Below are 25,743 nucleotides of genomic sequence, written 5' to 3'. Positions count from 1 at the left end.
CATGCAAAAAATAAGCCCTCACCCAACCCCAGATCACGAAAAATAGAAACGCTATGGGTATCGGAAAATGGTGCAATTTTTTTTTTTTTTTAACAAACTTTGGAATTTTTTTTTCACCACTTAGATAAAAAAGAACCTAGACACGTTTGATGTCTATGAACTCGTAATGACCTGGAGAATCATATTGGCAGCTCAGTTTTAGCATTTAGTTAACATGGTAAAAAAGCTAAAACAAAAAACTGTGGGATTGCACTTTTTTTTGCAATTTCACTACACTTGGAATTTTTTTCCCCGTTTCCTAGTACACAATATGGTAATACCAGTGGTGTAATTCAAAAGCACAACTATTCCCGCAAAAAACAAGCCCTAACATGGCCATATTGACAAAGTTATGGCTGGGAAGAATGGGAGCAAAAATTAAAACCAAAAAAACCTCCAGGAGTTAATTCAGCATGAAAAAACAGACAGGCGAATATGCAGATGGACACAAGTTGCTACTGATGAGATTTTGAGAGCATATATAAAAGGAAAAGCACAGAGAACTAGATACACAAAAAAACTTTATTAAATTATTTGGATACAAAATATTAAAAAGGTAGGGCAAGTGAAGAGTGGCTGGGAGCCAATAAAAAGGGCACCACAGATTGGCAGCGTACAGACAATTAATAAAGCATTGCTAAGTAAGGTTGATCCTGCCAAATTACACTATATTTGTTATGTGCTATGTGACTGAACTCTAAATATTTAAGGGGCTTAGGGTGGTTATGATGGCACTCCCCCCGAAACGCGCGTAGGGGCAGTGGCACCATGGCTTGGCTCAGGTACAGGGTTTAGTTATCCTTACGTCTTGACAACGGCTGAACTATGCTCTCTACTTGATGTTTATATTTTGGTCTTAATTAGTGATGAGCGAGCATGCTCGGGTGTTCTCTGAGAATTTTGCGCATGCTTGTAGATTATGTTTGTGTCCCCGCAGCTGCATGATTTGTGGCTGTTAAACAGCCTGATCACATGCAGAGATTGCCTGTTTGTTAGGGAATGCCCACATGTATTCAGGCTGTCTAGCAGCCTGAAAATAATGCAGCTGCGGGGACACAAACATAATCTACGAGCATGCCCAAAATTCTCGGAGAGCACCCGAGCATGCTAGGAAAAATCGAGTAACGAACACACTTGCTCATCACTAGTCTTAATATCTCAAAATGCTTTTTGTCTGTACGCTGACAATCTGTGGTTCTCCTTTCTCTTGTCTTCCAGCCACTACTCACCTGCCCTACCTTTTTAACATTTTGAATCCAAATAATTTAATAAAAACTTTGTGTGTACCTAGTTCTGTGTGCATTTTTCCTTTCTATGCTCTCATCTTCACAATGGCAATGAATTCCTTTTCCATTATAGTCCTATATGTAGGTACTTTATGTATAAAAATATATTGCTTACTGTGCATATAAGTATCTTGTACAGTACCAGCGGCTAGCTTTTGATAACCGATGAGATTATATGTATAGTAGAATGGGGAGGAGGATGGAGGGGCTCTGCTCCTACCTCTCCCTCCCACATAGGAGAGAACAGTGGCCAATGATAAGATTCTATCTCAGTAATGCGACAATCTGTCTTCACTGAATACAGATTTTACCTGGGAAAATGAATGATCAATTCAGGAGGAGAAAGAAGCATGAAAGTAAGTGATATATTGCTGGAATCAGGTTCTCTCCCTTTACATTATGCTGCTCTCAGATGGCATAGCAAAAACGACGGTCCACTTGTTTTAGAACTTCAGATCAAAGTAGAAAAATCTACAAGTTCCAAGATTTATTTCCTTATCTACCAGTGCAGTGGTTATAAACACACACACTTTTTGTTTTATAAATACACATCTATATATATATATCGAAGATTCACACTGAAGTTTTGAGGCTAGTCTATATGTGAAGCTGATGGACCCTGTTATACAGAAAGTGGAATCCGTTAGAAAACAAGTCCAACGCAGCTTTGATAAGAAATGAAGGCATGATGCTAAAGTGAGGAATGCCTAAATGATAGTATATATACACCTCTATACCTACCGTGCATGTCCATCATCCCTGGGGAAGAGCTATTTTCTGGGGTAGTCAGTTCAGAACCACATTTTTCATCTTTTGTTTTCTTTTTGTTTTTACTCTTCTGAATTGAGAAGTAAAAAGGAAATACAAAAGGAAAAAAAAACCACCACAATATTTAAAAAAAAAAAATTAACATATGACAATCATCAACGTATCTCAAAGGGCGAAGTAAGAAAATTAAAGTTAATTAAGAGGTAAATATTACTGTATTTAATATCAACTACCCAGAAATAGAGCCCCCCCCATGTACACAAGTCATATATAAGTGTAGTTAGTATGGTTAGCATGCAGTCTTTAAATTAGGCACCTACCCTTCTATGGACAGTAACAGAATGAATAAGAAAATAGTAAATGGACATTAAAAATACAGGAAAATATTCTAGATTGCTCAAATTTGGAAGAATCTATCAAATACATAATTATTTATAACTACTAACAGTAAACAATTTATTGTTTTTTAAGAGTCTAAATTTTGCAAGTTTGTTTCTGTAGAAGCAAAGAAAAAAACAAACCTACACACAAAAAAAAAGTGTTTAAAAAATGTATTTGAGGATTTGTATTCCGATCTAGAGGTAATGTATAACACTGCATTACCTGCAGATGCGGTTGCAGATTTTTTTTTCCTTCTCCATAAAATTTGGAAAATTAGCAATAAGTCTGTAAGTCCCCAAAAGAACGAACATCTTGCATATTTTTTAAAGGGCTGTCCACTACATTCATACTAGTGGCCTATGCTTAGGCTCAGTATTTCCCAAACTCCAGTCCTCACGGCTCCCAACAGGTCATGTTTTCAGGATTTCCATAGTGCTGCACAAGTGCGAGAACTCCTGATACTTCCATCACCTGTGCAATACTAAGGAAATCCTGAAACTATGACCTGTTGGGGTCCGGGAGGACTGGAGTTTGGGAAACACTGGGCTAGATCAACAATACCAGATTTGTGGGCGTCCGTCAAAAGTCACCCCCATCCTTTAGCTATTGTCAGCTGGAGCCAGATGTAGGCAATGTTTGGAGCGTAACAAGATGTCATATACCCTGTTTAGTGGTGAAAATAGCAGCTCAGATCATACGAGCTGCATCTCTCAGCAACCACCACTAAACAGTGAATGGAGCTGCGGTGTTCCACTCCAAACACTGCTTACATTCGGCCGCCGCGAGAGCCTATAACAGATAATCAATGGGGGTGCCCAATGTTGGACCCCACCGATCTGATATTAGTGGTCTATCCGAAGGATAGGATAACAGTATAAAAGCAATGGACAACCCCTTTAAAATGTGCACATTAATTCCTAAACATTCGAGGGCCATTTGGATAAGATTTTCCTGCTACAGCAACCCTATGTCTTATAATGGAAATGTACTATAGCGAGTGTTCACAATACAACATGTAACTTAGATCCTAACGTCAAACATATTCAGCACTTTAATAAAAAGATGTCCCAAGGCAATAAATCAAGACCGTTGCCACTTTTCAATACCTGTCAATATTTGGCCACCATGCAACTATTTTGCATGGCTTCTGAGGGCAGAGATCTTTGGTGCAAATGTCAGGCATGAATTGAAAAGACAAGAGGTTTCTTAAAAATAAAAAAAAGCAGTATCGGGAACGGCAAATATTTACTGCTGCTTATATAACACCATCATATTGAGCATAGCTTTACGGGGGATGTCTCCAGTTACACCAGCCACAGCCAATGCTATAGAAAGAGTGAACCAACCACCATGTTTTTGAAGTGTGGAAGGAAACTATAAAACCCAGGAGCAACATACGCAGAGAGATTATACAATACACGATCACACCCCTGCAGGGGTTACTCTTGGTTGTATCTGACTCCGGGACTACATGCTGCTAAAAAGTGGCAACCGTCCTGACCGCTACCTACTGGGAAACTTTTTATTAAAGTCTACAATCCTCCTAATGAAATATCTCAATGTAAAATAATGATGAAAGCTGAAATACTACAAATGTCTCATTTCAATTGAACAGGTGACAATTTAGCCATTATCTCGATATTACATTATTATTATTCCATTAGGTTTTCATTATTTCTGACTCTGGTGACATAAAGCAGATGTTTCCACACCGACAACTAACTTAGATCTACATGACCATAGTATGCGTCATAATGAAAATCACATAATGATGCAACCCGAAGCCTAGGTATAAGACATCGGGGACATTAATGTTAGGTCCTCTGCAGACCGAGCTGCTGGTAGACGTATAAACCTACAAGGTGTCATTTTTTCACTAGCATTTGAGCTTTCATCATTAAAAAGCAGCAAATCCACATGGTTAGTCTCAGAGTAGCGTAGAAATCATCATGCTTGTGTGTTAGTGATGAACCCACGTCCTGCAACACTGAAATCAAACTATAGTAGAAAAGACAGAATCTGACTTTTCCACAAGGTTTTGGTCGCCTCAGAAGTCCCGAATTCTCATCTGTCACTTTCAAATCAATCTGAAGGGAAAGAAATGTACAGAAATAAATTGACTGGATGTAGATTTCCAGTGCTATTGACCTGTATTAAATATATCTGTGCCCCCAGAGGGAGACTAATAAACAGACTGCAGAGGAACATTCACAATTTATTCTTTTTAATACTTTTTTTACCTTTATGTCACTTTATACATTTCTTTTTCATTTCTTCAGAGAGCAACCAAGACAAGATTTTTTTTGCAGTATGGAAGCAAGCATTTTTTTTTTTAGTATGCGAATATCAGGTTGGTCAGTCTCATGATGAGGCACTTTGTTATGGTTAAAGGGGAGATGGTTCTCATCTTTCCTATGTCCGCCAATCCCATAAAGAATGAATGGCGCAGAGGTAAGCATGCTCGACCTACCCATGATTCAGATGAGCTCTGTAGAGCCCAATTCTTGGGATGGGATACCAATAGTCAGTCTCCCCCTCGACCCAAGGTTGGGTAAGAAAAAATCATTTTCTTCTGGATAGAGCTATAAAAGCTGGTCAAAATGATTTTTTTTTTACCTACTTAAAAAGTAATTTGTCAGGAAGTCTTAACTGTTCATTTAGTCTGGGCACAGTATGGCCACAAGTTTTATGCATTCAGGGAATACTGGTTGATCTTAAGTACAGAATTGTTAAAAGAACGAGGGGTAGCACTTGTAGTAAACTACTATGGAGAGCAATGACCCCATTTTCTGCATATCTACAGCTGCCCTGACAGACCAAAGAGTGTATAGAAGGAAGGCATGACTAGTTTTTGGAGACCAACTGGTGAGAAGGAAAGTGCCCTATTTTAGCTAGAGCTTATGGATAGGTGGACTTTACCCATTCAAACGTATAGAGGGAACAATTCATTACCAGGTTACACGTTTACAAATATTCAAAAATGTGTGTGCAAACTCAGTAAACAATTTCCACTTGCAAAGAATCACTATTTATTTTTTTTGCTTCCAGATATAATGCTGCTGCCTCGTACAAATATGCATATATAGGATGCACACAAGTCGGTGTAAAATAAAGAAAAAGAGTGAGCCTTTCATGTAGTGTTGTGTCTATAAGCCCTCAATTAAAAAGTGAACAAACTAATGAAAGCTTACATCATCCCCTTTTGGCTCAGCAACCGGCACCCATTTGTAAATCCTAAGTGAGGTATCTCCAACAGTCACCCATTTCTTCTCCCTAGAAATACAAGAGAAAATAATATAATCTGTGGATTCTTGAAAGGGGGGTGTCCAATACTCGACTACCATAGCTTCATCATTATAGGTCCCCAATTAAAATGGACACAATCCATGCTCCCTGGAGCGGTCCCCGGAGAGTGATGTGAATTATTGTCCCATGCCAGCTGCTGACATGGAGCTGCCACTCGTCACCTGTAGCCTTCACTATTTCGTCAGAGCAGACATTCGGGCTGGTGGAATATTGAGGAGCTGTAGCGGATGAGTTGGCACATGGCCGAGTAATGTTATGTCAACCTCTATAAGCAATGGTGACATCGGGGAACAGCTCCGCTGCAGGAGGGCGATATCAATTATTTTTATTTTAATTGGGGCCCTAAAATTATTAAACTAGGGTTGCCCAGTACTGGAAAACCATTTAAAGGGGTTGTACAGTCTTTTGATAAGTCTGAAGCCACTATGTGACTACAGACTTCTGAATCCTGAAAGCATGCACACTTTAACAATCAGGATTCTCCGGTGTGGAGGTCGAGAGCAGGCGGTCATTTGAATGCAAGTATGCGATTTGCGTACCCCCGGCCACATTCGGACGGACATGCCAAGTCTTGCTGAATTCACTTGTATTGAGAGGCTGAGCACATTTAGTCGGCACGTGACCGCATGTGTGCAGATCACATACTTGTGGTGACGTGACTGCTCGGTCTGGACCCCAACCCCGGAGAATCCTGACAGCTTGTGGTGAACACGCTGTAAGGATTCAGAGTCTATAGTCATTAGTCACAAAGTGACTGCAGTCAACCCCTTTAATGCAACAAGGAGCTCTTATATACAATGTAGCAGGATTAGTTACATTGTTACTGAGGGCTTATTCATTGTATCTGGTTCTAAGATTAGTAATAGGGATGATGGCGTGAGCTGCTTATTTAGGCCACTTTCACGTGGAGTTTGCATTGTATGTTTGCCATATGCACCAGCAATAGCCAATCATTGTGGTATTCAGGAGCGTCACCCGCTGATTGAGGCAGCTCCTTTTTCAAAGTTCTTGCACACTTCTTCCACTGATTACACACAGCAGTTTATATCGCAGTGCTGGACCCATTAGCTCCTACTACAAAATGCATCATACTGTTTATATACTCCAGATCCTTCAGCAGAGTTCAGGAACTTCACTCCACACCATAAAGGATTACTAGGATGGAAGCATTAGAAATGGTCTACAGACTAATGGCACTTATAAGGACAGACCTAGGAGCCCGAGAGGTTTCATGTGCCACATAGAACTAGCAAAGTGAAACTAGATTGTGATTAGCACTTGTCATTGGACCATTAGATTTTAGAAAATGTTCAAAGAGGATCTGTGTGAGCTGCAGAAAATACTAAACAGATGGTTTCGATCAGACAATGCTGGAGCACTTAAGGTACCGTCACACTCAGCAACTTTCCAACGAGAGCGACAGCGATCCGTGACGTTGCAGCGTCCTGGATAGCGATCTCGTTGTGTTTGACACACAGCAGCGATCTGGATCCCGCTGTGCCATCGCTGGTCGGAGCTAGAAGTCCGGAACTTTATTTTGTCGTCAGGTCGGCATGTATCGTCATGTTTGACATCAAAAGCAACGACGCCAGCAACGTTTTACAGGGAGCGAACAACCAGTGAGAACAATAAGTGAGTCGCCGTTACGTCACTGGATCGCTCCTGCATCGTTCTGGAGCTGCTGTGTTTGACGTCTCTACAGCGACCTAAACAGCGACGCTCCAGCGATCGGCTCGTTGTCTATATCGCTGCAGCGTCGCTGAGTGTAATGGTACCTTTACTGTACATGTCACAATGGCTATTTGACAAAGATAGATATATCTATTTATTTACATGGCAGAGTCCATGTTCAACTCATTGGAAGGAATCAGTCAGTAGGTTTTTGCTTTATAATCTGAGGACAGCATGAGCCACTGACTCCAGTGATGTGTCGCTTATTAGCCTGTGTGCTGTTTCAATACAATGAGCTTACTGTCACTACACAATATACACAGTAGTTTTTTTCCTTGTCTGTTTGCATCATGTGCATATAAAGGTGTGACATGCTTTTCCTTTGAGCTGGGCATTATATTGATGAGGTCTCCCATGTCTGTATGTCCACTAGTTGCACTCAGTCCTCCTCAGCCCTTATCCACATGAATGTCACTTGACAAAACGGTAAGGTTTTTATTATTAGGCCGAGGTCACACTGGCGTATTGCATCCGATGCGAGATCATCGGATGCGATATGCTAATGACACTCTGCTCCTGCTCGCAGCAGAGCAGGAGCCGAGTGTCATGCGTCTGTGCTCAGATTGTCTCGCACAGGGAGGATCGGAGCACAGCTGCGGAGGAGGCGGAGAAATGAATTTCTCCATCTCCTCCATTGCTGGGGTCCGCTTAAAGCGCACATCACTCGGATGATATCCGAGTGGCGTGCGCTGTCTCGCTCGCACCCATAGGCTTATATGGGTGCGAGTGAGCCGAGTTTTCCTCGGTCCGCATGCTGCGATTGTCTCGGACCAAGGAAAACGGCCGACAAAAAGTTGGCTGCTGGGAGCTGCCCCATATGCTAACATTGGTCCGAGTGCAATGCAATTTTTTATCGCATTGCACTCGGCCGTTTAAAATACCAGTGTGACGCCGGCCTTAGAGTTAGGACTGTCCCAGTTACGATCACCGTGACGAGGCGGGATGGCTTTTGCATTTTTTTTTAAATCAAAAAACATGTTAAGTACCGTATATTATTTTCATGCACTATGCTATTTATTTATTTACTGCAGGGCATTTAATCATTATGTTTCTGTCTTTGGTTTTTAATATACACAGTAAGTTATGATAACAAGTGGGGGCGGGGGAATCTTTCTGAGCTCTGCTACATCTAAAAACGTGGGATTGTACCACAACTGCTGCACAAAGTAAACTAAGTGATATATTGCCGGAATCAGGGTCTCTTTCCCTACATCTTGCTACTCTCAGATGAGTTAGCAAAAACCTGGTGACAGATTCCATTTAATACACTGGACTGATAAGCTCTGGCAGTCTCTAGTTGGACTCATATTCATAATTTGCATTTTGTTTTGTTTTTAAGTGACTTTTTTGCATTGAAGTATTCGTTCCTGTTTTGCGCGTCAAATTCTTCAAAATGGCGTTTGTGGGTTGATGAATTTTTCACAAAATTAAATTTTTGTCTTTTACTTTTTAGTTTCAAGAACAGTCACATGATCCGTTACATTTATTTTTTGCAGATTAATATGTGATTTTATTACGAAGGTGATTGCATGTAAAAACACTTTGCAATTTTACGATGATGAGAAAACCAAGACAGCCACAAACCACAGGTCTTTATAAAGAGTAAGTTTGTATTTTTTTTGCTGGATGTTCACCAGTTTCACAAACCGCTTGTATGCTGAAGGCCACTTTCACACTATTTTACATCAGTATTTACAAAACCAAAATCAAGAGTGAAACCTAAAGAAACACCACCCTGGTTAGGTCTTAAAACTACTGTGGCGTTATGCTGCAGTAAGCCCAAGAAATGCTATAAAACCACTAGTGGTGAAAGGAGCCATTCTCCAGTAATGGAAGGAGATAACTAGCTAAAGGAAATGTCATTAGAAAGAAATTCCTAAATATTTTCAGTTAGCAAATCTCAATCATTTTCTCTAAACAGGCAACAGACAATAGTATAGATCTCTACAGAATTAAAATGTCCATCATCTGGTTACACTGACAGAAACTTGTCCTGGAATGTAGGGACAGATGTCTGCGAGCATGTGCAGTAGAAGCTCCGCCTCTGTGTAGAAATTAGTGCTTGTAGTGGATATTTTGAACTATCACTGGAGATATCAGTGGTGCTGAGGTAAGAAGAGGCTGCTCACACTGCTGTCCACCATGTCTACCTGATCTAATACTGGAGATACCAAGGTGCTGAGGTGAGAAGAGGCTGCTCACACTACTGTCCACCATGTCTACCTGGTCTAATACTGGAGATACCAAGGTGCTGAGGTAAGAAGAGGCTGCTCACACTGCTGTCCACCATGTCTACCTGATCTAATACTGGAGATACCAAGGTGCTGAGGTGAGAAGAGGCTGCTCACACTGCTGTCCACCATGTCTACCTGATCTAATACTGGAGATACCAAGGTGCTGAGGTGAGAAGAGGCTGCACACACTGCTGTCTACCATGTCTTTCTGATCTAATACTGGAGATACTGGGGTGCTGAGGTAAGAAGAGGCTGCTCACACTGCTGTCCACCATGTCTACCTGATCTAATACTGGAGATACCAAGGTGCTGAGGTGAGAAGAGGCTGCTCACACTGCTGTCCACCATGTCTACCTGATCTAATACTGGAGATACCAAGGTGCTGAGGTGAGAAGAGGCTGCACACACTGCTGTCCACACTGCCTACCTGATCTAATACTGGAGATACCAGTGGTGCTGAGGTGAGAAGAGGCTGCTCACACTGCTGTCCACCATGTCTATCTGATCTAATACTGGAGATACCAAGGTGCTGAGGTAAGAAGAGGCTGCTCACACTGCTGTCCACACTGCCTACCTGATCTAATACTGGAGATACCAGTGATGCTGAGGTGAGAAGAGGCTGCTCACACTGCTGTCCACCATGTCTATCTGATCTAATACTGGAGATACTGGGGTGCTGAGGTAAGAAGAGGCTGTTCACACTGCTGTCCACCATGTCTATCTGATCTAATACTGGAGATACTGGGGTGCTGAGGTGAGAAGAGGCTGCTCACACTGCTGTCCACCATGTCTATCTGATCTAATACTGGAGATACCAAGGTGCTGAGGTAAGAAGAGGCTGCTCACACTGCTGTCCACACTGCCTACCTGATCTAATACTGGAGATACCAGTGATGCTGAGGTAAGAGGCTGCACACACTGCTGTCCACACTGCCTACCTGATCTAATACTGGAGATACCAGTGGTGCTGAGGTGAGAAGAGGCTGCTCACACTGCTGTCCACCATGTCTACCTGATCTAATACTGGAGATACCAAGGTGCTGAGGTAAGAAGAGGCTGCTCACACTGCTGTCCACACTGCCTACCTGATCTAATACTGGAGATACCAATGGTGCTGAGGTGAGAAGAGGCTGCTCACACTACTGTCCACCATGTCTATCTGATCTAATACTGGAGATACCAAGGTGCTGAGGTAAGAAGAGGCTGCTCACACTGCTGTCCACACTGCCTACCTGATCTAATACTGGAGATACCAGTGATGCTGAGGTAAGAAGAGGCTGCACACACTGCTGTCCACACTGCCTACCTGATCTAATACTGGAGATACTAGTGGTGCTGAGGTGAGAAGAGGCTGCTCACACTGCTGTCCACCATGTCTACCTGATCTAATACTGGAGATACCAAGGTGCTGAGGTAAGAAGAGGCTGCTCACACTGCTGTCCACACTGCCTACCTGATCTAATACTGGAGATACCAGTGATGCTGAGGTGAGAAGAGGCTGCTCACACTGCTGTCCACCATGTCTATCTGATCTAATACTGGAGATACTGGGGTGCTGAGGTAAGAAGAGGCTGTTCACACTGCTGTCCACCATGTCTATCTGATCTAATACTGGAGATACTGGGGTGCTGAGGTGAGAAGAGGCTGCTCACACTGCTGTCCACCCTGTCTACCTGATCTAATACTGGAGATACCAGGGGTGCTGAGGTAAGAAGAGGCTGCACACACTGCTGTCCACCATGTCTATCTGATCTAATACTGGAGATACTAAGGTGCTGAGGTAAGAAGAGGCTGCTCACACTGCTGTCCACCATGTCTTCCTGATCTAATACTGGAGATACTGGGGTGCTGAGGTAAGAAGAGGCTGCTCACACTGCTGTCCACCATGTCTATCTGATCTAATACTGGAGATACCAGGGGTGCTGAGGTAAGAAGAGGCTGCACACACTGCTGTCCACCATGTCTATCTGATCTAATACTGGAGATGCCAGTGGTGCTGAGGTAAGAAGAGGCTGCTCACACTGCTGTCTACCCGGTCTACCTGATCTAACACTGGAGACACCAGGGGTGCCGAGGTAAGAAGAGGCTGCTCACACTGCTGTCCACCATGTCTACCTGATCTAATACTGGAGATACTGGGGTGCTGAGGTGAGAAGAGGCTGCTCACACTGCTGTCAACCATGTCTACCTGATCTAATACTGGAGATACTGGGGTGCTGAGGTAAGAAGAGGCTGCTCACACTGCTGTCCACCATGTCTACCTGATCTAATACTGGAGATACCAGTGGTGCTGAGGTGAGAAGAGGCTGCTCACACTGCTGTCTACCCAGTCTACCTGATCTAACACTGGAGACACCAGGGGTGCTGAGGTAAGAAGAGGCTGCTCACACTGCTGTCCACCCTGTCTACCTGATCTAAAACTGGAGATATCGGGGTGCTGAGGTAAGAAGAGGCTGCTCACACTGCTGTCCACCATGTCTACCTGATCTAATACTGCAGATATCGGGGTGCTGAGGTGAGAAGAGGCTGCACACACTGCTGTCCACCATGTCTACCTGATCTAATACTGGAGATACCAGTGATGCTGAGGTAAGAAGAGACCTCTCACACTGCTGTCCACCAGGTCTTTCTGATCTAATACTGGAGATACCAGTGGTGCGGAGGTAAGAAGAGTCTCTTCACGCTGCTGCCCACCATGCCTATCGATCTATTTTTTCTGAATGCAGAATGGCTTTTGTGACCTGGAGATAGCGTCACAGTAAGTGTTATAGGTTACCTCCAGGTGACAGCACAGACTCAGCATTCAGGAAAATGGTGGACAGCAGTGTGAGCATCCTCTTGTTATCTCAACACCCCTTGTCTCTCCAGTATTAGACCAGATACATGGTGGACAGTCACGTGAGCAGCTTCTTACCTCAGCTCCACGAATATCTTCAATATTAGATTAAAAAAAAAAAATAGTTCACAGTATTGGGGGCCACTGAAATTTGTAATGAAAAATATGTTTTTGTTTGTGTTGTCATTTCCTGAGTCCCATCACTATGTTGAGGGCTTGTTTTCTTTTGCATGCTTACTTAGCTGACGTTTTAATTCCATTTTTGTGTACATATGGTATTCTATTTTTTTTTTTTGTAACCGCACTTAGGCCATGTGCACACGTTCAGTATTTTTCGCGTTTTTTCGCTATAAAAACGCGAAACAAAACGCTTACATATGCCTCCTATTATTTACAGTGTATTCCGCATTTCTAGTGCAAACGTTGCTTTTTTTTCCGCAGGGGGGGGGGAAAAATAAATAAATAAAAAAATCGCATTGCGGAAAAAAAGCAACATGTTCATTAAATTTGCGGAATTGCGGGGATTCCACACACCTAGGAATGCATTGATCTGCTTACTTTCCGCATGGGGCTGTGCACACCATGCGGAAAGTAAGCAGATTATGTGCGGTTGGTACCCAGGGTGGAGGAGAGGAGACTCTCCTCCACGGACTGGGCACCATATAATTGGTAAAAAAAAAAAAGAATTAAAATAAAAAATAGTCATATACTCACCCTCTGATGGCCCCGGAGTCTTCCCGCCTCTCATCGGTGCACGCTGCCGCTTCCGTTCCTATAGATGCTCTGTGTGAAGGACCTGCGATGACGTCGCCGTCTTGTGATTGGTCGCATGACCGCTCACGTGACCGCGACGTCATCGAAGGTCCTGCACACACACCATCTATAGGAATGGACGCCGCTGAGGAGATCGCTTGTTTGCAGGTAAGTATAACCTTTTTTTTTTTATTATTTTTAAACATTCTATCTTTTACTATTGATGCTGCATAGGCAGCATCTATAGTAAAAAGTTGGTCACACTTGTCAAACACTATGTTTGACAAGTGTGACCAACCTGTCAGTCAGTTTTCCAAGCGATGCTACAGATCGCTTGGAAAACTTTAGCATTCTGCAAGCTAATTTCGCTTGCAAAATGCTAAATAAAAAAAAATAAAAAAACACACACACGAAAAAAACACGCAAAAAAAAATAAATGCGTATTTCTTGCAGAAAATTTCCGGTTTTCTTCAGGAAATTTCTGCAAGAAATCCTGACGTGGGCACATACCCTTACAAGGGAACCTGTCAGCAGTTTTGGCCACTATAAGATACTGCCACTGCCTTTCAGGGCTTATCTACAGCATTCTATAATGCTGTAGATAAGCCCCCAGTCCGACCTAAAAGAAAAATAAGTTTTATTATACAAACCTCGGGGGGCTCCCTGACATCTCACTTCTGCACTGGCGTACTTATCTGCCTTTTTGACTGCAGAGTAAAGTACTGCAGTGCGCAGGCGCTGAGCCTCTCTGACCTTTCCCAGCGCGTTGGCACTACAGTATTTTACTCTGCCCAGATAAGTATGCCAGTTCAGAAGCGCGATGCTAGGGAGCGATGAAGCAACAGGAGGGTGGCATCACAAGAAGATGGGAGGTACCGGACCTGTGACACCCATCGGACCAGACCGCCCCCTCCCCCCCCCCCCCCCCTTCCCCGGGGTGAGTATAATATACCTTATTTTTCTTAACTTTTAGGTCAGACCGGGGGCTTATCTACAGCATTATCTTATAGTGGCCAAAAACTGCCGACAGGTTTGCTTTAAAAAAAAAAAAAAAAAAAGAATTTAAGATAATTGATTTTATTTTTGCCATTTAACACACGGTTTCAATAATTTTACATTTTGATAGCTCAAACTTTTTGGGACATGACAATACTAAGTATATTTGTTGCCATTTATTTTTAATAAGGCAATGGCAACTACTTAATCTACAGTACATTAGATTGAGAGCAGCATTAAATTGGTTACACTGTAGGGATCGGGGAAAGCTCAAGTTGCTGTAGTTACAGGCAGATGCTGGATAAATAACACAGCTGGCATCTGCCTGGTATGAAGCAAGCTCAACTAATGAGCCATCTTCATACAGCCCTCAGTCACCCATGAAATGTATGTCATAGGTCATTAACCCCTTCATGACCCAGCCTATTTTGACCTTAAAGACCTTGCCGTTTTTTGCAATTCGGACCAGTGTCCCTTTATGAGGTAATAACTCAGGAACGCTTCAATGGATCCTAGCGGTTCTGAGATTGTTTTTTCGTGACATATTGGGCTTCATGTTAGTGGTAAATTTAGGTCAATAAATTCTGCGTTCATTTGTGATAAAAACGGAAATTTGGCGAAAATTTTGAAAATTTCGCAATTTTCACATTTTGAATTTTTATTCTGTTAAACCAGAGAGTTATGTGACACAAAATAGTTAATAAATAACATTTCCCACATGTATACTTTACATCAGCACAATTTTGGAAACAAAATTTTTTTTTGCTAGGAAGTTATAAGGGTTAAAATTTGACCAGCGATTTCTCATTTTTACAACGAAATTTACAAAACCATTTTTTTTAGGGACCACCTCACATTTGAAGTCAGTTTGAGGGGTCTATATGGCTGAAAATACCCAAAAGTGACACCATTCTAAAAACTGCAGCTCTCAAGGTGCACAAAACCACATCAAGAAGTTTATTAACCCTTCAGGTGCTTCACAGCAGCAGAAGCAACATGGAAGGAAAAAATGAACATTTAACTTTTTAGTCACAAAAATGATTTTTCAGCAACAATTTTTTTTATTTTCCCAATGGTAAAAGGAGAAACTGAACCAGGAAAGTTGTTGTCCAATTTGTCCTGAGTACACTGATAACTCATATGTGAGGGTAAACCACTGTTGGGGCGCACGGCAGGGCTTGGAAGGGAAGGAGCGCCATTTGACTTTTTGAATGAAAAATTGGCTGCACTCTTTAGCGGACACCAAGTCACGTTTGGAGAGCCCCCGTGTGCCTAAAAATTGGAGCTCCCCCACAAGTGACCCCATTTTGGAAACTAGACGCCCCAAGGAACTTATCTACATGCATAGTGAGCCCTTTAAACCCCCAGGTGCTTCACAAATTGATCCGTAAAAATGAAAAAGTACTTTTTTTCACAAAAAAATTCTTTTAGCCTCAATTTTTTCATTTTCACATGGACAACAGGATAAAATGGATCCTAAAATTTGTTGGGCAATTTCTCCTGAGTACAATGATACCTCACATGTGGAGGTAAACCACTGTTTGGGCACATGGTAAGGCTCGGAAGGGAAGGAGTGCCATTTGACTTTTTGAATGAAAAATTATCTCCATCGTTAGCGGACACCATGTCACGTTTGGAGAGCCCCTGTGTGCCTAAACATTGGAGCTCCCCCACAAGTGACCCCATTTTGGAAACTAGACGCCCCAAGGAACTTATCTACATGCATAGTGAGCCCTTTAAACCCCCAGGTGCTTCACAAATTGATCCGTAAAAATGAAAAAGTACTTTTTTTTCACACAAAATTTCTTTTCGCCTCAATTTTTTCATTTTCACATGGGCAATAGGATAAAATGGATCCTAAAATTTGTTGAGCAATTTCTCCCGAGTACGCCGATACCTCATATGTGGGGGTAAACCACTGTTTGGGCACACGGCAGGGCTCGGAAGGGAAGGCGCGCCTTTTGACTTTTTGAATGGAAAATTAGCTCCAATTGTTAGCGGACACCATGTCGCGTTTGGAGAGCCCCTGTGTGCCTATGCATTGGAGCTCCCCCACAAGTGACCCCATTTTGGAAACTAGACCCCCCAAGGAACTTATCTAGATGCATACTGAGCACTTTAAACCCCCAGGTGCTTCACAGAAGTTTATAATGCAGAGCCATGAAAATAAAAAATAATTTTTCTTTTCTCAAAAATGATTTTTTAGCCTGGAATTTCCTATTTTGCCAATGGTAATAGGAGAAATTGGACCACAAATGTTGTTGTCCAGTTTCTCCTGAGTACGCCGATACCCCATATGTGGGGGTAAACCACTGTTTAGGCACATGCTGGGGCTCGGAAGTGAAGTAGTGACTTTTGAAATGCAGACTTTGATGGAATGGTCTGCGGGCGTCACGTTGCGTTTGCAGAGCCCCTGGTGTGCCTAAACAGTAGAAACCCCCCACAAGTGACCCCATTTTGGAAACTAGACCCCCAAAGGAACTTATCTAGATATGTGGTGAGCACTTTCAACCCCCAAGTGCTTTACAGAAGTTTATAACACAGAGCCGTGAAAATAATAAATACGTTTTCTTTCCTCAAAAATAATTTTTTAGCCCAGAATTTTTTATTTTCCCAAGGGTTACAGGAGAAATTGGACCCCAAAAGTTGTTGTCCAGTTTCTCCTGAGTACGCCGATACCCCATGTGTGGGGGTAAACCACTGTTTGGGCACACGTCGGGGCTCAGAAGGGAAGTAGTGACTTTTGAAATGCAGACTTTGATGGAATGGTCTGCGGACGTCACGTTGCGTTTGCAGAGCCCCTGGTGTGCCTAAACAGTAGAAACCCCCCACAAGTGACCCCATTTTAGAAACTAGACCCCCCAAGGAACTTATCTAGATATGTGGTGAGCACTTTGAACCCCCAAGTGCTTCACAGACGTTTACAACGCAGAGCCGTGAAAATAAAAAATAATTTTTCTTTCCTCAAAAATGATGTTTTAGCAAGCATTTTTTTATTTTCACAAGGGTAACAGGAGAAATTGGACCCCAGTAATTGTTGCACAGTTTGTCCTGAGTATGCTGGTACCCCATATGTGGGGGTAAACCACTGTTTGGGCACACGTCGGGGCTCGGAAGTGAGGGAGCACCATTTGAATTTATGAATACAAGATTGGCTGGAATCAATGGTGGCGCCATGTTGCGTTTGGAGACCCCTGATGTGCCTAAACAGTGGAAACCCCTCAATTCTACCTCCAACACTAACCCCCCCACACCCCTAACCCTAATCCCAACTGTAGCCATAACCCTAATCACACCCATAACCCCAACACACCCCTAACCACAACCCTAATTCCAACCCTAACCCTAAGGCTATGTCCCCACGTTGCGGATTCGTGCGAGATTTTTCAGCATCATTTTTGAAAAATCCGTGGGTAAAAGGCACTGCGTTTTACCTGCGGATTTACCGTGGATTTCCAGTGTTTTTTGTGCGGATTTCACCTGCGGATTCCTATTGAGGAACAGGTGTAAAACGCTGCGGAATCCGCACAAAGAATTGACATGCTGCGGAAAATACAACGCAGCGTTTCCGCGCGGTATTTTCCGCATCATGGGCACAGCGGATTTGGTTTTCCATATGTTTACATGGTACTGTAAACCTGATGGAACACTGCTGCGAATCCGCAGCGGCCAATCCGCTGCGGATCCGCAGCCAAATCCGCACCGTGTGCACATAGCCTAATTCTAAAGGTATGTGCACATGCTGCGGAAAACGCTGCGGATCCGCAGCAGTTTCCCATGAGTTTACAGTTCAATGTAAACCTATGGGAAACAAAAATCACTGTACACATGCTGCGGAAAAACTGCACGGAAACGCAGCGGTTTACATTCCACAGCATGTCACTTCTTTCTGCGGATTCTGCAGCCGTTTTACAACTGCTCCAATAGAAAATCGCAGTTGTAAAACCGCAGTGAAATGCGCAGAAAAACCGCGGTAAATCCGCGATAAATCCACAGCGGTTTAGCACTGCGGATTTATCAAATCCGCAGCGGAAAAATCCGCAGAGGAACAGAATACGTGTGCACATACCGAAACCCTAACCCTAGCAATAACCCTACCCCTAACCCTAGTTCTTACTCCAACCTTAGTGGAAAAAAATTATTATTTTTTTTTATTGTCCCTACCTATGGGGGTGACAAAGGGGGGGGGGGGGCCTTTACTATTTTTTTTATTTTGATCACTGAGATATAACCTATCTCAGTGATCAAAATTCACTCTGGAACGAATCTGCCGGCCGGCAGATTCGGCGGGCGCACTGCACATGCGCCCGCCATTTTGGAAGATGGCGGCGCCCAGGAAAGAAGACGGACGGATCCCGGGAGGCTAGGTAAGTATAAGGGGGGGGGGGGGGAGATCAGGGCACGGGGGGGGGGCGTCGGAGCACGGGGGGTGGATCGGAGCATGGGGGGGTGGATCGGAACACGGGGTGGGGGATCGCTGTGCAGGGGGGTGGAAATCGCTGTGCGGGGGGGTGATCGGAGTGCGGGGGAGTTTGATTGGAGCACGGGGGTGAGATTGGAGCACGGGGGGGAGCGGACAGGAGGACGGGGGAGCGGAGCACAGGACGGAGGGGAGCGGACCACAGATCGGAGGGCTGGGGGGGGCGATCGGTGGGGTGGGGGCACATCAGTGTTTCCAGCCATGGCCGATGATATTGCAGCATCGGCCATGGCTGGATTGTAATATTTCACCAGTTTTTTAGGTGAAATATTACAAATCGCTCTGATTGGCTGTTGAAAGTGAAACTGCCAATCAGAGCGATCGTAGCCACGGGGGGGGGGGGGGGGGGGTTAAGCCACCCCCCCGGGCTAAACTACCACTCCCCCTGTCCCTGCAGGCCGGGTGAAATTGGAGTTAACCCTTTCACCCGGCCTGCAGGGACGCGATCTTTCTGTGACACAGCATATGCGTCACAGGTCGGATTGGCACCGACTTTCATGACGCATACGCTGTGTCACAGGTCGGGAAGGGGTTAAACATGTATTCTCCAGTTATTGAATGGCATTAATTAGACAGAATAAAATAGGCAAGTTGGACTTGCTTTTTCTTTCTGATATTCTGTAGTGAGAGCTTTTATCTTTCATAATGTGCAGCTGGTTTCCATGGAATTTGACAACTACTGCCAACCCAGATCCTGGCTGAATATGTACAGTAATTACACTCCAGGATAGGTGTTAACGTCTGACATATCAATCACCTTTCTCCAGCCCACTATCTATGTAGAACAGTTAGGGTACCGTCACACTATACCATTTCGATCGCTACGACGGTACGATTCGTGACGTTCCAGCGATATCGTTACGATATCGCTGTGTCTGACACGCAGCAGCGATCAGGGATCCTGCTGAGAATCGTACGTCGTAGCAGATCGTTTAGAACTTTCTTTCATCGCTGGATCTCCCGCTGTCATCGCTAGATCGGTGTGTGTGACACCGATCTAGCGATGCGATCCAGCGATGCGTTCGCTTGTAACCAGGGTAAACATCGGGTAACTAAGCGCAGGACCGCGCTTAGTAACCCGATGTTTACCCTGGTTACAAGCGTAAAACTAAAAAAAAACAAACAGCACATACTTACATTCTGGTGTCCGTCAGGTCCCTTGCCGTCTGCTTCCAGCACTGTGACTGCCGGCCGTAAAGTGAAAGCAGAGCACAGCGGCTGTGCTTTCACTTTCACTTTACGGCCGGTAGTCACAGTGCGGGAAGCAGAGACTGCAAGGGACCTGACAGACACCAGAATGTAAGTATGTGCTGTTTGTTTTTTTTTAGTTTTACGCTTGTAACCAAGGTAAACATCGGGTTACTAAGCGCGGTCCTGCGCTTAGTTACCCGATGTTTACCCTGGTTACCCAGGGACCTCGGCATCGTTGGTCGCTGGAGAGCTGTCTGTGTGACAGCTCCCCAGCGACCACACTACGATTTACCTACGATCACGGCCAGGTCATATCGCAGGTCGTGATCGTAGGTAAATCGTATAGTGTGACGGTACCCTTACTCACCTACCTGCCCTTCAAGGCCTGACAACAGTTGTTCTTATCGATCATGAAGAATCACAATCACTAGCACTCAGCCTCAGGGCTCTCACTGTCCAGAGCCCTGTGCTTGTTCAAATGCCCTGTTATCTGAGTAAACATAGTTCTAACAGCATAGATTCAGAACAAACCACTGTCGGCTCAATCTGTAACAGCAGAACTTGTGCTGAGCTTTATAGTTCTACTAATCCAGCTCTGACGCTCACCAGAACTGTCACAAAAAAAGTTATGGTAATTTCAAGCAACCACAACAATCAAGTTGCAAACATTTAAAATCAGATTTTTTTTACCTTGCCTGTTGCAGTGGCAAAAATGTGTGTGACGCAATGCAACCGCATTAACTTGCATTATGCTGCAATGCAGTAGTAGCATAATGAGATAATGTCATTGTCGGCATGTAGCTCCCTTAAAATGAGTTTACATGGAGCGCCATGGCCTCTAACCGGGTGATTGGCCATTATTTAATAGCCTTTTTACATATACAGACTAGTGAACGGTGCACACTGAATGATCGGTAAGGAATTTCTCAGTGCGCATAGGCTGCCATCATACTCTTCTCAGCAGTGCTCATCCTGTTTACACAGGGTGATGTGATGCCAAGAACAATCTTTTGTGCAGTACAAAAGATCGTGTCACCCAACTTATCGAGAATATGGAATTGTGAGAAAGAAACAGTCATGTCCACAAATGCTACAAGCCTGTAAATATAGCGTTAATCTGCAGGTTGTGTTCCAGTGCTGCCTGACCGCCTATCTGAATTTGCAGCTTCTGGGAGGAAATTAACTTTACTCCTCCCACAATCCTCCGTCTTTCAGCCATAGAGGAGTGCCAGGGTGGCTGCACCACTCACAGAACTGGTAGTAAGCACACCCCGACACCTTGATGGACAGCTCCCTCTGCACAGATGGCTGCAGAGCAGGCTGTACATGTAAGTGCAGAGGTGACCAAGTACTGAGCGGTGACTGAAAGCCGGCAGCTCCAGGGAGAAATAAAGTAGATTCTATCATGGTAGATGTGCTTTCAGTAAGGGAGCCAGGCAGCACTGGAAGGCTACTGACCCATAAATTAAAAACACAAAAAAGCACAGTAAAACTGTGTGGTCTTACTGTGCTTTTTTGTGTTTTCAAGTCTCTTGATGGTGTGAACATGTCTCTACGGGCTTGTTCACTGTGCGCGCAGCTCATGTGTTCTGGTTTCATATAATTGTTTTCTTGTGTCCACAAGACTGGGGAGGCCTCCACCCCTCTTTTTTTGAGCTGTGCGCACAGGAGCCGTTCTGTCCAGCGTGTCCACACGGACATTCCTTTTCTGAATCCTGCTCATACAGGTATTGTACATATGACCAGGTTTTAAATATATCAGATAGGGATTACATACATTAGTTAGGACTGCTCTGATATGGGTATTCCTTGACGCTTGGTAGAGCGGCTTAATATACATTTTTTGCAAAAAACGTATCAACCAAATACCCTGTTTTTTCCATCTTTTTACTAGCACTTGCTGTCCACTGTGATTTTTTTGCAACAGTGTGTTTTTGGTTTTACTGTGCTTTTTTGTGTTTTCAAGTCTCTTGGTGGTGTGAACATGTCTCTACGGGCTTGTTCACTGTGCGCGCAGCTCATGTGTTCTGGTTTCATATGACCCATAAATGAAGCCTACATCAGCAGGACATGACAAGTTCCCTCTATCTACGATAATCTCTCAATGTATACGCACTTTTAAGCTGTGCTCATGTTTATGTTGGACCCTAAATTGAAAATTCAGATTTGACTAGTTCTTTCTTTTTAAAAGAAGCTGCGATAAGCTAATGAGGTAGGTTGGGCACATTGGTACAGTTGTACACTGGTTCCAACATTGGGCCATGGCTTCAGTCATAAACATCTGCAGATGTGAATAGTCTTATAGCCCTTATACATGAGAAAATAACTGGTGAATGAGCGTTTATAGTAATACTCTTTCTGGATTATCTGGCACTTTAAACATGCTGCAATCAGGAGCAAAAAGCCTCTTTGTTGGGCAATATGATTTCTACGTATAAATAAGACTCAGTTACTAACAACACATAGCCTAGTAAAAACTTTGGATATGCTGCCGATAACATGATACTGTATATGGAGCAGTGTGATCAGTCTGTCCCCATCACTGGGTGCATAAACGAACATTGAGACTTTAATATAGTTGATCAATGCTTGTTATGGGAGGATGAGGACTGTCTACTTTCTTCCTGCCCTGACGACAACTGACATGCATCTGTGTAGTGTGAACAGTGCTATGCATTTTTATGCATTTAATGTGTATATGAACAATTCCTATGTAATGTGTTATGGTAATATGCAGAATAGTGGTGGGGCAAATGTGGGAATCCCATGATAGCCTATGAGTGATGTTAGATAATAAAGAGAAAAGGTTATTAGTAATACACTGTAAAGATAGGAAATAGATAAGGAACAGTTCATGTTAGGTACAAGCCCACAGATGGGAGTGCAATAGTGTTAATAAAAAGTGAGCACTTTCCGATTGATGCAAGTCCGTAGTAGATAAAAGGAGAAGCAAGTTCACTGTTGAGGTCAAGTGCAGTGGGCTGCTACGGCCACCATGGGCCTATAACTCGGACAGTGGATTGCCATATAACCCTTCAATGCGGATGCGTCGGTTGGGCCCGGCACCTCGAGACTGGAGTCAGGGCCATGGGAGCCTGCAGGGAAAAATGGATACAGACTCTCTAAGGCAGCCAGTAATGGAATTCGGGTGCATTGCCATCAGTGGAGAGTAATTCCTAGTGTTAGTGACTTCAGCAGGAAAAGGGATGCTCCATGCAGAACAAGTGCAAGCGCTGAAGTTATGCCCGGTACCTGAGAGAAAGGGGCATAACAGGTTACAGTCTCTCTCACATGCTCCACTGCAATAACCATGAACTGTTAAGTAAATATGTGACTGTTGAAAAGCACTTGGTGTCCCATGGATTGTGTGCGACGGTTCCAGAAGGTGGAAGGCCAGAGCCAGCGGAGGCCTATGGCCCACATGACGATCCGGAAGGTGGAAGGCAAGAGCCAGCGGAGGCCCATGGCCCACTTGACGATCCAGAAGGTGGAAGCCTGGAGCCAGCGGAGGGCCTATGGCTCACATGATGATCTGGAATGTAGAAGGTCAGAGCCAGCGGAGGCCAATGGCCCACATGACAATCCAGAAGGTAGAAGGCCAGAGCCAGCGGAGGCCTATGGCCCACATGATGATCTGGAATGTAGAAGGCCCGAGCCAGCAGAGGCCTATGGCCCACATGACGATCTGGAAGGTGGAAGCCTGGAGCCAGCGGAGGCCTATGGCCCACATGACGATCCGGAAGGTGGAAGGCAAGAGCCAGCGGAGGCCCATGGCCCACTTGACGATCCAGAAGGTGGAAGCCTGGAGCCAGCGGAGGGCCTACGGCTCACATGATGATCTGGAATGTAGAGGGCCAGAGCCAGCGGAGGGCCTATGGCCCACATGACAATCCAGAAGGTAGAAGGCCAGAGCCAGCGGAGGCCTATGGCCCACATGATGATCTGGAAGGTGGAAGGCCAGAGCCAGTGGAGGCCTATGACCCACATGACGATCCAGAAGGAGGAAGGACAGAGCCAGCGGAGGCCTATGGCCCACATGACGATCTGGAAGGTGGAAGGCCCGAGCCAGTGTAGGCCTAAGGCCCACATGACGATCCGGAAGGTGGAAGGCCAGAGCCAGCGGAGGCCTATGGCCCACATGATGATCTGGAAGGTGGAAGGCCAGAGCCAGCGGAGGCCTATGGCCCACAAGTGAGTAATGCACCCCACACATAACAGTACACTGGGACCAGAACAGGATATTTCTGTAGGGGGCTGGAGCCACAGCTCATCCATAACCACTATGCTCCGATATAGTTAATGAAGGTGAGCAGTGTAAATTTGTGTAGATGGTTAGCTCTTATGCCCCAACCTCTCTTTTGTTTTGAATAGGTATCAGATCATGGTTTGTCTTTTCTGGAGAGTCTCAGTGACGGCCAATCTGCACTCCCACCCCCTGGCTACAGTGAGGGTCGCACACTGCACCTCCACCACAGATCGCAGGGCTCCTAATCATATAGAAACTTCACGGCCATTTAAATGACTGTCCAATAAGGTCATCCCACAATAAGACGGCGGCTTCCCATTGGCTCCCGTGTGTCTGACCGAGGTGTCTATTTCACAATAAATAGATGAAAACAACTCGATGAAACTTTTCGTGCTGCTGATGGAGGTGTCGCACAGATCGCTCATCCGGGCCGGGAGAACATCCGAGAATTCCGCCCGCTCCGAGTGATGGCAGACAATGAAGGCTGGGGTGATGCAATCGGCGACCGCCGGGGTGACGGACCGCACCGGTGCCAGCCCGGCACACACGTGTGAGCGGGAGAAGACCGGGGCCCCGCCGCCTCCCGCCCCGGGGGGAGCTCGGCCGTGCAGCCGCACTTCCTCTCCAGCCCCATCTTCCCTCCGCACGGGGAGGAGGGAGCTCCGAGCCTCGGGGCCAAAGCGCTAAATTTAAACCAAATCTGCGCTCCCTGCTCAGATATAAATAGGAGGCCGCTCCGCAGTGAGCGGGGAGGAGGCGGCGGCAGCAGCATTACCACCGGCAGCACCGGCCTCCCCTCTGCCGGCTCTCGGAGCTGACATGGCTGCCGGCTTTGGCGGGAGCGCGGAGCTCCTGTGGTGACGGTGAGGTATCGGGGGCTTCCAGGAGGCGCAGGGCTCCCCACAGCACCGCTCTCCAGTCACGCCGCCGCTGCCGCCACCTCCCTCCATTTCTCTCCTTTGTTGTCCTTTTTCTTACCATTTCCGTACTTTTTCGATGGCGGCCATAACCCGTTTGATATCATCTTTAGCTCTGCTTCGCGTCTCGGCTCTGACCGAACGTCCCGACATGACTGCAGCGGGTGCTCAGGGAGGGGGAGCGGAGGAGAGCCGCCGCCGGTTACTTGTAGCTTTCTTTTCTCTCACACACACACTCACATACGGCCGAGCACAGGCACACCGCGCATGCGCAGTATCCTGCCTGCCGGGACTCGCAGCGGGGGGATGGGAAGGGAAGCGCTGCACACCCACAATTACAATGCATCAGTCCTGCACCCTGTTCTGTGCCCTGTTCTAGGGCGCTGATGGCGGAGAGATGCTGGGGAGACAGAGGGGACATAATGCCTGTGTGTGCAGACATATACACTGTGGGCTCTGGTATGCTGTGGGGGTAGGTCGTCAGATAAGAATCTGGGGTGTATGGCCCAGGGAAGTTTTTAGCTTGGTCTGTTAGGGGCATTATATAGGGGAATTATATAGTGTCACAGGTGCATTACA

General features: G+C 45.1%; 1 protein-coding gene across 2 annotated transcripts in view; it reads right to left on the bottom strand.

Moving 5' to 3' along the window:
* The window catches only part of BCL7A (BAF chromatin remodeling complex subunit BCL7A), a 41,537-nt gene extending 16,086 nt beyond the window's left edge, over window positions 1-25,451 (bottom strand). The window contains exons 1-4 of one of the 2 annotated variants that reach the window (XM_069755508.1): window positions 25,226-25,451; window positions 5,666-5,747; window positions 4,499-4,561; window positions 2,067-2,163 (exon numbers count right to left, since the gene is read on the bottom strand). In XM_069755508.1, the coding sequence (XP_069611609.1) occupies window positions 2,067-2,163; window positions 4,499-4,561; window positions 5,666-5,747; window positions 25,226-25,317 (334 nt within the window). In that variant the 5' untranslated portion in view covers window positions 25,318-25,451. The remainder of the gene's footprint in view (window positions 1-2,066; window positions 2,164-4,498; window positions 4,562-5,665; window positions 5,748-25,225) is intronic. The other variant, XM_069755514.1, reaches the window with a different exon arrangement.
* Window positions 25,452-25,743: the final 292 nt, after the last annotated feature.

The sequence above is a fragment of the Ranitomeya imitator genome, chromosome 1, assembly GCF_032444005.1.
Source record: "Ranitomeya imitator isolate aRanImi1 chromosome 1, aRanImi1.pri, whole genome shotgun sequence".
Taxonomy (NCBI): domain Eukaryota; kingdom Metazoa; phylum Chordata; class Amphibia; order Anura; family Dendrobatidae; genus Ranitomeya; species Ranitomeya imitator.
Note: the sequence above shows the minus strand (reverse complement) of the source record. Positions and strands in the feature narration are given on the sequence as shown.